This window comes from Ischnura elegans, chromosome 5 (assembly GCF_921293095.1).
Source record: "Ischnura elegans chromosome 5, ioIscEleg1.1, whole genome shotgun sequence".
Lineage (NCBI taxonomy): Eukaryota > Metazoa > Arthropoda > Insecta > Odonata > Coenagrionidae > Ischnura > Ischnura elegans.
This window is the reverse complement of record NC_060250.1, coordinates 65,320-80,769: the sequence shown is the minus strand read 5'-3', so window position 1 is coordinate 80,769 and position 15,450 is coordinate 65,320. Positions and strand designations below refer to the sequence as shown.

Sequence of the window (15,450 nt, the reverse complement as noted above, 5' to 3'; positions counted from 1 at the left end):
GAGATTTCTGGAGATAATTCTTTATCAAGAACTCTTTTAACTTTCCTTTTAAAATTACTGCATGCTGACTCTACTTCCCTTTTAGCGTAGGTTGACCTTCTGTGAGATGATATGCCATGAAATTTTAAAGGTGACGCCTCTATATCTTGCAGCGTTCTGTTAAGTAGCTCAGTTGATTTTTCTTGGGATACTGTTGTTTGAAAATTCAAAATACTATCATTGCTGTCTTTATCTACTGCTTCAACATCAGATAGCTCATTTCCAAACCTGGAGTGTTTCTGTACTTCCTCCCTACATGGCTGGCATATTTTCATTCCTGGCACTAATTTCCGAAGAGTTGGGATTTAACAGGCCTTTTCTGCAAATTCAAGACTTACATTTCTCAGTGATTTTGATATTTTCTTCTAGTGGCTCTTAAAAGGATCAAGACAATTTATTTGGTAGGTTTCATACTTTTTCAAATAGTATATTCTGTGATGTTCGCAGACATTGGATAGGACTTCCCCAGGTACACCACTTCTGAGAGATAACAGCTGTTTTTCAAGCATACTCATGATCTCAATTTTGTTCAGTTGCACCACTGGTGTGTAGCTTTTTTTGAGGCAATCAGATGCAGTTACTTTTCCAATGCTGCACAGTTCAACAATTTGCTCATTTTGAAGCATAGTGGAGACACTAACCTTTTTTAATGTCAAAGTTCACAATGAGCAGCTTCGCCTAACTCATAGCACACACAATTAATGTACAGGTAAAAATACACTGATCGTACACACAGAATAAACTTGGACACCCGTGGAGCATCTTTACACAAGAAGACTTGGCAGAAGATTAAAAGTGGTACCCTAGAATCTATTTTGATTTGTCATGCCCTCACTGCGATACATTGTAACACTTTATTCTTCCTAGAGGTTGCACTTAATTCACTTATTCCTTGGGGAGATGGAATAACACTGAAAAGTGAGGCTGAATAGGTGGGATTGCATTACCTTCTCAAGTTTGTCATGTAATACAATCATATGTGAGGCAGGGGAGAAGGGCACATAATGTCAGCATTATCTCTCCCAGTGAAATAGAAATTTAATACTCCAGTTGCCATCAAGGAATGTGGATATTGGTGACAACCTACTGCATATCTATAAGTAATACCATTTGCTCTGCCAGCTCTTCCATCACTAACGGGTTTGGAAGACCGTACTTCTTCTGTGAAAGAGAGGCTAACTTTGTACAAATCCAGTTCAGCAGGACTCATTTAATCACTTTTTCACAGATCTTAACAAACTTGTACATTGCATGTGCTTATGATGACCACTGGTTTTTTGGATTAGTGATTTCTAAACACGAGGAAGAACATGATGTGAAAGTGAAATTTATGTACCCATATCGAAAATCCCCATGTGATGGAATTGGTGGTATTGTAAAGCATTTAGTTGCCCGAGAGAGCCTCCAGAGATGTTCAGGAGATGCCTTAAACACATTGAAGTGTATTATTTAAATACTTTTATTGAAATTAGTATTTCCATTTATCCTCTAATGCACAGTAAGAGCCTAATGTATTTTGATACCAATCTTTCCATAAACTAAACACTTGAAAAATGGGTAAATTCCAGGAAAAAAGCATCATTTCACATTTCTGAGCCATTTGGATTTTTTTACCCTAAGCTGCCACAAGCCAAGTATTGCTATTAGAAAAAATGTATGAACAAGAGCCACATTCACTAGACTACATGTTTGGTCTTAGATTTACTGACCAATATTTCAAATATATCCTCATGAAGGTATGGATCCACTTATACTTATTATCTTACAGTACGTGTCCAAAATCCCTCTCACAGGGGCAGAAAAAAAGTAAAACCTGAAATACTCATAGTGGCAGTCAAAACACCACCATTTTTATTTCACAGTATATTGGAGCACATATTAACCTTCAATTTAAAAAAAAATTGGATGAGTTAACTGCTCTGCCTTTTCGTGATAATTCTGAAAATATGAAGTAATGTTTTTGAGCTAAAAAAATCTGTTAATTAACAACTGTTGACATCATTTTGGCCAACATAGCAATGCAAGGAGAATAAAAGACATTACTATGGAAGCTATGTACTTGGATAGACAAGGGGTCAAAATTTCATTCAAATATATTATGTGGTTTCTGAGTTATGAATTTTTACCCTGTGCCCTGCACTCTGGAATTTGACTCCCACTAGCACCACTTCTGAGCAAACATCTCAAACTTTGACTCCTCATATCTTGCAAACTATGAGAGTGAGAGAGGAAATATTTTACATGGGTCATTAGATAGGTGATAGTGGCTTGTGACAAAAATTTCATTAAAATCCGAGTCGGTGGGTGCCATGCCTGGGTGAACTGACATGGAATGACCCTGTAGGGAATATTGAAGATCAGTCTGGAAGTGAATCGTAAACATCAGTTCAAGGACATTAAGACCAATCCATCAATATCTGCGTGTGATGGAAGCGACGAAGTCCAAGATAGTGAATCCGATGGCGACTTTGGCGTGATAGCAAATGCTTAGCTCTATCCAACAAAATGCAGCTGTCCTTTTATGAGGTAATTTCCAAATAAACCAGACAAATTTGGAATCGAGTACTGGGTTTTGACAGATGTGAAATGAAAATACAGCCCAAATGAAATTCCACATTGTGGCGAAGATGTTGATATGCCATCAAATCAAGCTTTGGGGAAATAAATAGTTACTAAAGTGACCGTAAAATACAAGAATGCAGGAATAAATGTAACTTGTAACAATTATTTTCCATCCATCCAGCTGGCAGGAAGTCATAAAAAAATGGAATACTTCTCTTGCATGGACGATCTGAAAAAATCAGGCGTGACGCACAAATATCCATGACCCCTAAAATAGCCATGTAATCCATTCAACGCGAGTGTTCAAAAATACCTTAGGCCATACTCTTACGTAGAATCAGGCAAAATAGAACAATAATGTACTTTCACTCAGCAGCATGATCTCAGGCGACACCATTTCCGAAACGAATAAAAGAATACCAGAGACCATCCTATTTCATAATAAAAACAAAGCGGGAGTAGACATGATGGATAACATGTATCAATTTATTTACACATCTCCAAATCCAACAGCCATATCTCCACGGGCACAAAAAAGAAAAAGGTGCCAAATACCGTCAAATTGAATCATTGCACCAATTTCCTTTCCATTTTCCAAATTCCTTTTCATGTTCAAATGGCTGGTGTCTTAACACCCCCTGCCACACGCTTTTAAGCGGCTTGCAGGTTAGTGAGTAGATTAAGATGTAGATGAATAAATCTTCCAATGAACGCATTCAGCGCAAAAAAATATTTTGTGGATACAGCGCTGAAAAAATACTGCCTGTCTGAGCTTTACAACAAAGTAATAAGTTTTAAAAATTTTAATGTAAATTTTGTAAACCCAGTACCCCTATTGTTTGAACATGTAGCACAACTTTTGTATTGAGTGTATGTATTTTCATTATTTGATTTGCAATCAACTACTACATACGGTTTAATTCATGATTCTTTAAAATAATTGTTATTAACTTTTGACGACGGAAATAATATTTAATAATGTTAAATAGTGTTCTTAATGAACTGTTTCAACAATTATTACGATTAAACTGAATATTGGTTGAAAATTAGGCGTTTTATTCCCAAATACATTTTAGGGGTCAAATGACCCCTAGCCGTCCTTCTACGTAGCGCGAAACTCCCGTCCTCCTAGTGTTCATATGAAAGTGGCAAACTCTTGCCTATTCATTTGCTATTGCGCACGGCATAGTTTTCTTCAAACAAGGACTAATGCATAAGATTGCACAAATAACGATAGTAAATAAGTGTGAGTGACCAATGTGTGTACCGCATGAAATGACCTGTAGTAGCATTAAAATCGAAAATGGCATAAAAATAACTCCAATGTTCGCCAAAAATAACAAAAACTAATTCTTTAAAATTCGTAATTTTATCTTATTTACCCGCAAAACTCATTAAACTGCTAATTTACTCTACTCATCTAAATTTTCCATCGATTTAGAATTACTGCCATAAAATATACACGTTACCACAAAAATATACGCAAATAAAAGTGGAATAAAAAAGTTGACTCTTGAGTGCGACTCATAATTAAGCACCCCTGTGTGAACGGAAGGGCCATTGTTGAGTATAAATAGCAGAAATGAGTTTTAAATGTATACTGAAGTGCCGTTTGTAGACGAGGCAGTTGTAGTAAAGCAGGGAAAGAGTTGTAAGAAGCAGTAGAAAGCACGGTCTTTAGCGAGCGCACCATGAGCAAAATGTTGAGCAAAAGGTATTTAAAGTGAAGCCCTGGTGTTGTAGTGAACGCTTATAGAAAAACAAGGAAGAAAACGGTGAAATAACGGCAATAATAACCGTAGGGGTGAATGGATTCTATCTGCGTGAAATTCCATGGTAGCCATTTGCAGCGCTTTTTCTTTTTTTTCATTGACTGAAATCTTTTAACATGGCAGTGGACATCTACGAAAGGAAATAGCCATGAATATTATAAAACAAAGTGAATATATTGTGAGAAAAAGGTAGCCAGTAGCATTCGGTCTCGATTCCTTAAGGAATTCATTTATTTTTCGGAAATACCTCTTCTTGCATTTTGATTATAAAATGTAATTTCCTACATAATTTATATGAACTTTTAAATATGGCTTGCCTTAATGAGAGTTTCCATAGCATCTTACGATCAATATTAGCTCATTTCCAGTTTCAGGACCACACCACGCGACGAAAGAAGCGATAATTGGTCTAAGAGACAAGAGGCTTTATTTCATTCGTTGGTTTAATCCATTTTGATGGAAATGTAGTACCTCCTCAATCCTGTTGAACCACACCGAATTTGATACCAATGGGTGGACAAAAATAGTTTGCCTAGATTATTCAAGGTAAAAAAATTCACCAAGGGAAAGGACTGGTGTCAATTTTATCAAAATTTGAATTCAAATTTTTACATCTAACACTAATCTAAATTTTATAATTCATGCCACTTAATGAAGGATTGACCGTAGAACAAGAAATAGAAACTAAATGATTATGACTTTTCTTATGATTTAAATTTGCAAAACATTACTTTACCTGTAACTATGTCGGTCGGCACTGCAGTAGTAGAGATAAATGAAGCGGAATCCCAGGTAGAAAATAGCAGCCACAGAGAACCACAATGGATAGAGGGCCATGGCAATCGAGAGTGCAATGAACCTGCAACCTATGGATACGGAAGAAAACCACAGATTAATGCAGGAAGAGAAAGTTAAAATTCTGAAAATGTGATTTACATTTATTGCTCAACAATATAATTACTCTTGTTTGCCATAAGAAAAAAGTAGAGGATGAAAGGTAGTCCTTGCACAAGGTCCGACCGACGACAATACGTGCGGATTATTACGAAACAACATATCCAGAGCACATTCCGAGGTAACCTCGTTCCCCGTTGGAAACACGCGCAACGATGAAAAATATGAAAATGCCTTTTCGCATGCCGCTCAATAAAGAAATGCGTAATTGATGTGTGATGCAACACCACCAACCACTTCCAACGCAAGTTTGACAAGTGTGGTGTGAGTACTTCGCAACGTGACTAGACTTGCGCAACGACTCAGAAGCAATTGGACCCCTTTTCGGGAAGGTTGGCAGTTTTATTAGTGATTAGATGACCCGGTGAACTAAGTATTACCTTCTTCCATCTAGTATCTATATGCAATTAATTAAGACTAGTTAAACTATTTCAGATACAAACACAAAATTGAATTTTACCAGATACTAATATGATATATTACCTTGTAAGTGGGCATGGAATGCTGCTCCCTTCTTTCATTACTTTCTTATTATTGCTTTTATTACTTTCTTGATACTCATAATTTTTCCCACATTCCCAACGGCAGCGACATCCTTGTGGAAACAGTTGATGCCGTGACCCTTTACACATCTATCCCCCACGAGGAAGGAATTCTACTTGCTTCACCATTTCCTTTCGCGAGGATCTACACCGTATTCTCCATCCACCAGTCATAAGCAAGATGGACATTCAGTTCGAAAACAACGACGATTTGCAATGCTAAGGAGTGCCGATGGTCACAAGAATATAAATGATTAATGCGATGTTGAAATGATGCTCGGGATCTGATCTGGTTGCCGATATTATTTTCGGAAACTATGTACTCTCGCGATGCCTCCTTGCACTCAGACATCACTCTCGTGATGAGCACCGACTTTTCGTATTCCGACTCGTCACCCATTCCCAAGGCTACTTAAGGAATATTTGAGGTCACCATTGAAGCTCTGCATCAGGAGGGGCGGGATTTGTTGACTCCCGATTTTTGTTGCGGAGGACCACGGACCAGCGTAAAAAAAGCTCTAGAAATCAATGTTCTTTTCAGAGGTCGATTCCAAGAGCTGCTGATCGGATATCCAGTATCCAGACATTTCATTTACCAGTCTTATCTCTATAGCCTTTTCAGCTTAACAATCCCAAAATTCGTTTAATCGCCATAAAACTCTGGTGTCATCCCACCTTATCCTGCGTAGAGTGATCTATAATGATGTTGTTTATGTTAATCATTTGGCTCTTAATAACATAATTCCACTTTTTTCATGATTGCTGATATAATTGGATGTTCTGCTAGAGTAATATAGATGTAAGTGAATTTAATTATCGTGTAAATTAGACAATATTTGCACAGACTTCGAAATAAGTTGGAATGCATAGCGTAATGGCTTACATATATGTGGGTTATATTATGCATTGGAAACAGGTATGTACTTTGGTTTGGAAGTATATCAATTTGTGTATTATTTGATATGTATTTGGCACCACTGCCTTTTGACATGTATATATGTAATAGAGCTACAAATTGGCCATATTTACACTTTTTGGAAGTTTGTGACAATCCATTACGGCGTGCAAGTTTTACCACAGGTAAAATGCTTCCTCGTCTCCGGCTGCTGAAGTCGAGACAAAGATTTAGGGCAAGAGGAGATGCAGGACCTATCAGCGGACCAAAACTACGGCCCGGGAGTACCCGATTCGGCGTTAAGAGCCAAAGGAGCAGCTAAATTCTGCGCAAAATATTTGACATATAAAACGTTAGTCTAGCATTAAAAAGTGTGAGTATTGGTTGAAATTGACTTTCGTAGTAGTAGTAGAATTGAGATAAAGGGTGCGTCGACGGCAAGATCATTTTGCACCACTACTCAATCGTTTGATTCAAGACTCATTATAAATGGATCTTTACTATGCAATTTTTTAACATAAAAAAGAGGGAAGCTTTTAAATTTTGTTGAAAAGACCTATTTCCTTGAGAAACAAAATTGTACTATTTATATTGGTGGGGTGGTCTCCTAGAATAGATTCTAGGTCCCCATTCAGATTGAACCGTGTCCGCGCATCACGGTATTTGTCGCACTCTGTCAAGATATGTCGGATGCTTAAAGGGCACCTACACTCCTCACATTGAGGAGCTTGCTTCTCTTCGGTAAAAAGAAAGCCATGAGTCAGAGGGCAGTGCCCTATCCTCAAACGAGTGATAACTACTTCCTCCCTTCGATTGATCCTGGTAGAGGAAGGCCAAGCTGACGTTGTATGTTTGATGCTTCGCAGTTTATTGTTATTCAAAGTCCTCCACAACTCCCTCCACTGTTCAAGTACAACATTTTTTAGTGACCCTCTTAGGTCTTCGTACGGAACTAGCGTTGATTTAATCTCTTCGTTAGTAAGAGCTTCCTTGGCCAACAAATCTGCTTTTTTGTTTCCGCGTATCCCCGCATGTCCCGGAACCCAAAGAAAGCAAACACTTATTCCCTTGTTCATGAGAGTCAGCAGCGTGGCATGAATGTGTTGAACGACTGGATTCATGGGTAAGAAGTGAGAAATGGATTGTAAGGAGCTACGGGAGTCGGTGCATATGACAAACGAGCCATTTTCGTCACTCAAGGCTTCCAAAGCCATTTTAATTGCGAAGAGTTCCGCCGTATAAATGCTGCACAGCGGATGACTTTCAATTTAATCTCTATCCGTATTTGTTTTACGAAACCAATGGAGGCGTACATGAATAGGGAAAATATGTACCATTAGGTCACTCTTTAAAATGATTGTCCTCAATGTAATCCGGATGCAAACATTTGCAATTTCAGGTACTGACAAGAATGTCCCGAGGTGGAATTGAGTAAATGCCAGAAAAAGAGATATTTTAATATTTTCAAATCTATCTACATAGTCAATATATGGTTGCTAATTACGAGAGCAAGATGGTGGCAAGGCAAGCCAGGCGTGCATGTCTCTCCACAGTATTATTTTATTTCTGTGGTTACAATGTCTTCGTTTATGTTTTTCCAACGCAGATAGTGTTTCACTTTATTGGGATGAGTTGCAGAAATGCTGTTAATGCAATTTTTTTATTATTGTGCTTTATACTGGTTTTGGTGTTTTTTAGCCACCCTTCTCAATCGGGCCCAACACTCTCGGTCAACGTGACTCGTCGCTCCCGGGATTTGGCCTGCTTCCACCCCGGCGACCGTTTTTCGTCCCTTCCGGTATTTTCCCATTGTCACTTCAAGTCCATCCCAAAAATTTTGTGCATAGGTTCTAATTGAGTGTTATGCAATGAATGGTGTGTTAGTTTCTTGGCGTCCTTTCTCTACGTAAAATGTGTGCAACGAAGTTGAGTGTATATTACCAAAATTTACGTAGTTTGAGAAACAAGCTTGGGGAAATGGACTCGTTTTTTCATGAACTACGAAGTCACCATGTGATATCCCTCACGGAGACGTGGCTTTGCGACAATGTTTCTGATGGCGAATTATCTATATCCACTTCTCATAAAATTTTCAGATGTGATCGAGTCGGTAAGCGTGGCGCAGGTGTCCTTCTTGGCGTTGGCAATCGTTTCTTGGCGCTACGTCGCCCTGATTTGGAGTTAGGCCCCAAGATAATATGCGTCGAAGTAACTCTCTCCTTTAATACAATGTCTTCTGTAGGGAGATGACTATTAATTGGTACATTTTATCGACCACCTTCTGATGAGAAGAACACTTTGGAAAGGTGTTTCAACTCTGTGTCACTAGCCCGCAGTGTGGGTGAAGTTGTTCTCTTAGGTGACTTTAATTTAGGCATTGACTGGTCCTACCCTGTGAATGTTAAGAGTTTATCTGGCCTTGAGGAGTTTTTTGTTGATCATTTCATTAATGGCCTGGGCCTCCAGCAATGCAATATGTTTCCTACGAGGGTTGGTAGTCCTGGATCTTGTCTTATCCTCGCTTGAGTTGAAAGTTTGCCCTGCTGGCGACTATTTCTGCTCTGACCACGAGTCCCTAGAAATTTCGCTTGAACCCAGCGGGTGGCCACCCCTACACCAAGGTCTACTTCGCCCCTTTCTCCACGTCCTCTAATCCCCATCTGGAAAAGAACGGATTGGGCTCATGTAAATGACACCCTCATCTGCCTCCCATGGTGCCTCTTGGAAGAAGGCTCTGTGGACAAAGCCCTTGATATGTATAATGACTGGTTGGCAGGTGTCCTGAGGGACTGCATTCCGCATCGGAAAACCTGTTCCAGAAGGTTCCTACTTTGGATGACCAGTGAGACAGTTTTTGTTGTAAAAAAAAATCTATGTGCTTGGCGCCAGTACAGATATTTTCCTAACCACAGCACATAAAAAAACTTTCAAAAACCTTCGGCACCATGCCAATTATCTAACTAAGTTAGACTTTAACAACTATATATCCTCAATTTCCTCCGAATGTGTTTCCAACCCAAAACGGTTCTGGTCTATGATCAACTCGAGGCGTTATTCTGCTTCCACGCCTTTGGAAATGTCTTTTGGTGATGAAACTGCTGTTGGTCCTGGGTGTGCTGACCTTTTTTCCAAGTTCTTTTCATCCACCTGCAACTCTAACCAACTTTTGGATACCTCTGTTCTTTATATTAATTGTGTTAGTTCCCACTCTCTCTCCTCACCTTCCACTTCTCCCGATGAATGTCTTAAATTGTTGATATCCTTTAAGACCAACCGTGGAACTGGTTCAGAGCAGCTGGCCGCATTGTTCCTAAAAAATGCAGCCCCATCCTTGGCTGTACCCCTATCCATCATTTTTAACAGATGTTTTTCAAAGGCATATTTTCCATTAGTGTGGAAAATTGTTCAGCATTTTCCCAATCTTCAAATCTGGAAAGAAATATTCTGTAGAATCATACCGTTCTATCTCAATTTTGCCAATTATATCAACTATTTGTGAGCGCAGCATTCATTAAAGTCTGTTGTATTTCTCTTTCCCCTTAATATCTGACGAATAGCATAGTTTCCTTCCCGAATCATCTACAGTTATAAATCTGTCCATTTTGCACAAAAATTGCATTGACGCTTTCGAGACTTTATCACAGCTGGATGTATGCTACATTGATTTTGCCAAAGCTTTTGACAAAATTAACCATCAATTACTGCTCTTCAAATTAGAGAATCGGTATAATGTCCATGGCAATTTTCTTTCTATCTTATCATCTTTCCTATGAAACCGGCAACAACACACTATTGTAAATGGGTCGCGTTCTTTGATGGCACCGGTTACATCTGGAGTTCCACAAGGGAGTGTCCTCGGGCCTTTACTGTTTGCTTTGTTTATTGATATCTGGTTAAAATTATCTCCTCTACCAATTGTAAAATATTATTATACGCAGATGACTGCAAAATTTTTGAACATATTGATTCCCCGAGAAACTGCCTTGCTCTGCAGAAGGCTCTTGCATTGACCAATGGTCTGAGATTTGGAGTCTGAAAATTAATCCAGCCAAGTCTACCATCCTACCATTCACAGAAACGCAACCTGCCATTCACACATACGCAAGTCTATCCTGAGTATAAATTACCGATTATCTGGACATCATATTCCTTCAGTCACGTCTCAGAAGGATTTAGGGGTTATTTTTGACTCTAAGCTGCTCTTTCGTGAGCACATTAAATCCATTTCCACCCACTTTGGTGAGTATGATGTATCGCCACAGTGAGGTGTTGGATTTAATTGCTCTACGCACCTTCTTGCTTTCCTGTGTCTCTCCGGTCCTAGAATACTGCAGCCAAATCTGGTCTACGGCCCCAACTTCTTCATTAAAGCTCCTAGAACGCCCATTGAATTTTTTTCCTCTTTATTGTCCGCAACCACCAATTGCCTTTTCGTAACTTCTCCCACAATAAGATTAGATCCCCTCTTGGCATTGCTACTTTAGCTGATCGCCGTATCCTCAATGAACGGAGACTCTTCTTAAAAATCATTAATGGCAAATACAGATCATCTGACCTTCTTTTTTTTTCAGCTTCGTGTTCCTTCGCGCACGACGAGGTCGAGTGACCTATTTCATTGTTTCACCACCCTGTTTCACGTTATTTTCAACTCAGACTTCCTTCTTCCATTAACTCCTATGCCAAATGTGTTCCAAATTTTGATTCCTTTTTTCATCCCTCATCCATCTTGCACCATCACTATTGTAATTTTCCCCCGTATTCCTCACACCACCCTATGAAATTTACTATTCATTGTTATTTATTTGTAAATACCGTTGAATATTTTTGTTCATTATTGGTTACGTTGCTTAATATTATTAAATTCTTTCTCCTGTTATTGTATTCCTCTGTAATTGGCCTCCTGCTGTTTTTGGACAGGATTAAATAAATAAATAAATTAATTAACGCATTCATCGCGGTGCTCACAAAATATTTCTCGATTCTCCACAGGCGTTGCTGAGCGCTGACGGTGGATACCCACATCCACGCGGGGAATTCACCGCGCTATTACTTGATGGGATCCCCATTAATCCTCTTTCTCATGCCAGTCCCACCCCTACCTTGCGGGTAGGGTAACACGGCTCGCCAGTTAAACACCAGTAGGCAAGGAAGTGTGCTCTTTGCTGGTCTCTACCAAAAGAAATAAATCTTTCCACTGTCTATACAGGAAGTAGCCTCTCTTGCATTGATGTTATTATCATTTTAATTGAAAATAATAAAATTTAGAAATCTTACATCACGTCATCTCACAAACCTATATTCCTTTTTTTCTGTATATAGAATTGTAAATCTTGGGAAAAGTTGGAATTAACGCAAATGCGTCTCTAAAAGCATATACGACAGTACATGATAAAAAATGGTAGCAAAAAAGTTTACATCATCATTCAGAACTATGGTAAGCACCCAGCGTTAATGCTGTCGGTACTCAAACTAGCATTTCAAATAAACACAAGTACCTGGATCTCCTGCACGCTAATTAAGGCAAGAAAGGAAAGCGCGTACCACAAGTTTAGGTTGATTTAAGAAACGTACCGTAAATTGCAAGAAATATATCTCGCGCAATGTTGGTTTTGCCATCTTGACCATTGTGCTAAACGCGTCTAACAACATAGAAAGAAATTCCTATTTGGTTGGGTATATGGCTAACTATTTTATTGAATTTTCAATATTGCATCATAATGCCAATTTTCAGAGCTAAGATTGCGTCCAGAATAATCATGCCTTGATAAAAAAAACCTCTTAGTAAGTGTGAATATCTCCCTGGCGTAGTTCCACTTAAAAATGAGAAATTTTCAATCTCAGAAATAATTATTTAGCTAAAGTTTTAAGAAAACAACTTCGGTTTTCGTACTGTTTTAATTATTTTGTGAGAATTTAAATGATTTAATCGACTACAGGAGATAGGGTGATCCCGTGGCTGAACATTTCTATTTCCATGTTCACCGATTGAAAAGTACACCAAGCCAAAGTCAAGGGTCAATTTATCCCTCAGGCTAAGTATCTAATATTCTAATGCTTTATTGTTGATAAGACAAAAAAACATTTTTTCAGTATTTCTACTCCTAACAAAAGTATAAGCTTGGCATAATATTCATACGGTGACCTTTTTTTTGCCTTTTTTTGGCGGCGTCCAAGCCAAATATCTTCAAAGACGACCGCCGCTTCGCCAATGTCCAATGCACAGCCAACTTTTTACATAGCGCGCGCAAGCGCAGAACCGCGTTTTCTACCAGATGAGGAGGATACCCAGCAAATTCTTGCTATGAACTTACCAGCACACGCCACGTCGCGTAGTGTACCACCCCACGTGTGGAGGGGAATTTTTAACATTTTTTTCTCACAAAATGCAGTAGTGACAAATCATTCCGAATCCATTCAAAATTCATGAGTCATATTCCCAAATATTTGGTGTGCTGCGGCTATTCAGCACCTAAACAACAGCCGCCACTATTTATCACACGCTCCATCCACGACCTGTATCCTCTGGATTCACACTAGTCTCCTCTTTTTAACCTATCATGTCTAATACTATATCTTTCGTTATTCTTTGCAACATATACCCTCTATTTTCCTGCATACCATATCTCGAACACCTAGAAGTCTATTCTCGTCCTCCTTCCTTAACGTCCATGTTTCCTTTCCATAAAGCACCATACTCAAGATCAGATTTTTTGCTTGTTTTATTGACGCTTTCACTGATCCCTTACATCAGATCTATCCTATTCATATATCATCCCTTGCAAACGCAATTCTCATTTCGATATTCTTGCCACTGAGGTGTCATTTTTCCTCTAACGTGTTGTCCAAAGAATGACCTAAATATCAAAAGCGAAACAATAACTAATTTACTATAACAAAATAGACGACTAATGCGATATAATTTCTAAATATGTTAGTATCATCGTAAAAATTTGAACCTCTCCTAGATTTGTAAACAGCAAAAACAAATTAAAGTATGCTGGGACTAACCACGGTGATAACTTTTTACGGAGTCACCCGCAATGCACAAATAGTGCGAAAAATCCTCAGAGGAAAAATCATTCGCCTTGATCGGGATTCGAACCCGGATCCCTCGATTTCCGGCCGAGTGCTTTAGCCAGTTAAGCTACCGAGGCGTCATTCTCCCATGTGGAAATTTGTGGACTATACCGGACAAGGTGTATAGTCCACAAATTTCCACAGGGGAGAATGACGCCTCGGTAGCTCGGACGGAGTGGACGTGTTTCGGAGCTATCTGTGAGTCAGCGACCGAGGTTTTCTTTCCCGGCGATCGAGCCCTTGATCGCTGGGAACGTGGTTTTTGCGTTCCCGGTGGAGTGCTTTGCCTTTCGGTTGAAGGCAAAAACTTTGTTTTTTGTGGGTTCGCACCCCTGTACCAGGGGTGTGCGGACAGTGTTTTGTGTCGATGTACGCAGAGCGAGCCGTCACGATGCCAGTTGAGAAGAAGAACACTCTCCGTGTCAACATAGAGAGTGTGAGTGAGGCGCCATCAGTCCTTGAGGTCCACCAACTGCTCGGTGGAGACCTCGGGCTGAAGAAAGAGGAAATCTACGGAATCAGGCTGGGTCCGGCAAGGAATTCGATCTTCGTTATAGTCAAGCAAGAGACTACCTTCGAAAGGATTATGGTGAAAGCAGGAGAAAAATTTCAGGTGCGAGTCCATCTCCGAAAGATATACATACGTTAAAGTGTGTCAACTACCCTTCGAGGTGTCACGTGAGCAAGTGGAAGCTGCATTATCCAAGTACGGAAAAATATTCGCGTATGTGGAAAATAGGTGGGCCGGCGATGGGTTACACCAGGGCACTTTGACGGGCACTAGGACCGTTAAGATATCCCTCACCGAAAATATACCAAGTGTCATTAGTATTGAAGGTGAACGCGCTGTCATTCATTACGATGGGCAAAAGTTAACGTGCTCAAGATGCGGAAGTGAAGAACATTTGAGGCTACAGTGCCCCAAAACGAAGGCGGGACCGTCATACGCTAATGCACTCAAAAATTCTGGGGTGGGGAGAAGATGAGAACGACGAGGAGAGGATGGACATCCCAGTAGAAGACGGGGTTGTACAAGTGGCGGTGGAGACGCCCAAATCGGTTGAAAGTGGGGACAATGTTTCGCAAAATAACGGCGAAAGTGCTGTGAGTGCAACAGAGGGGGTGGAAGTGAAGAAAAAGGAGAAAAAGAGAAATAGGCAACGTAAGAAAAATATATCCAACGGCATAAACAACGATAGCAATGTGCTTGCTTCCTCAACCGAGATGGACACGGAAGAAGCAGTAGTGTTGGAGAGAAATTTTGCAGTGAAGGGGGGAAAACCCGATAGTAAATTGTGGAGATCATAAGTGAAGGGGAGGGAGGAAATGTTTTAATGAATGCCTCAGGCATTGTGGGTTCGACCGAAATGATGGATTTGAGGGAGGGAGGTTGTGATGACAACATGAAAGTGCTGGAAGAAGAAAAAACGTCCTCGGCCCTTGGGGGGGTGGGAGGGGAGGGAGTTTTTTCTTCCTTTCTTACACAACCAGGTCCAAGCAGGCTGTGGTCGCAGCGAGACGACGAGGAGATGGGCTCTAGTGATAGCGCGGCCCTCACCCCTGCAGAGGATGACGAAACGAATAGAACTGCAGCCGCAGTCGCGAAAAA

General features: G+C 39.9%; 1 protein-coding gene across 7 annotated transcripts in view; it reads right to left on the bottom strand.

The window, feature by feature from the left end:
* Positions 1–15,450, bottom strand: part of LOC124158409 (gastrula zinc finger protein xLCGF3.1-like) — a 123,010-nt gene that overhangs the window by 66,884 nt on the left and 40,676 nt on the right. Inside the window, exons 1-2 of one of the 7 annotated variants that reach the window (XM_046533488.1) lie at positions 5,811–5,970; positions 5,110–5,239 (exon numbers count right to left, since the gene is read on the bottom strand). The exons of 3 other annotated variants lie outside the window; for them this stretch is intronic. Coding sequence is in view for 2 of the 4 variants with exons in the window: in XM_046533490.1 (XP_046389446.1) it covers positions 5,110–5,239; positions 5,811–5,825 (145 nt within the window). In the remaining 2 variants the exon portion in view is untranslated. Of the gene's footprint in view, positions 1–5,109; positions 5,240–5,810; positions 5,971–15,450 lie in introns of those variants that run through there. 3 more of the 7 variants (XM_046533490.1, XM_046533487.1, XM_046533489.1) reach the window with 3 other exon arrangements.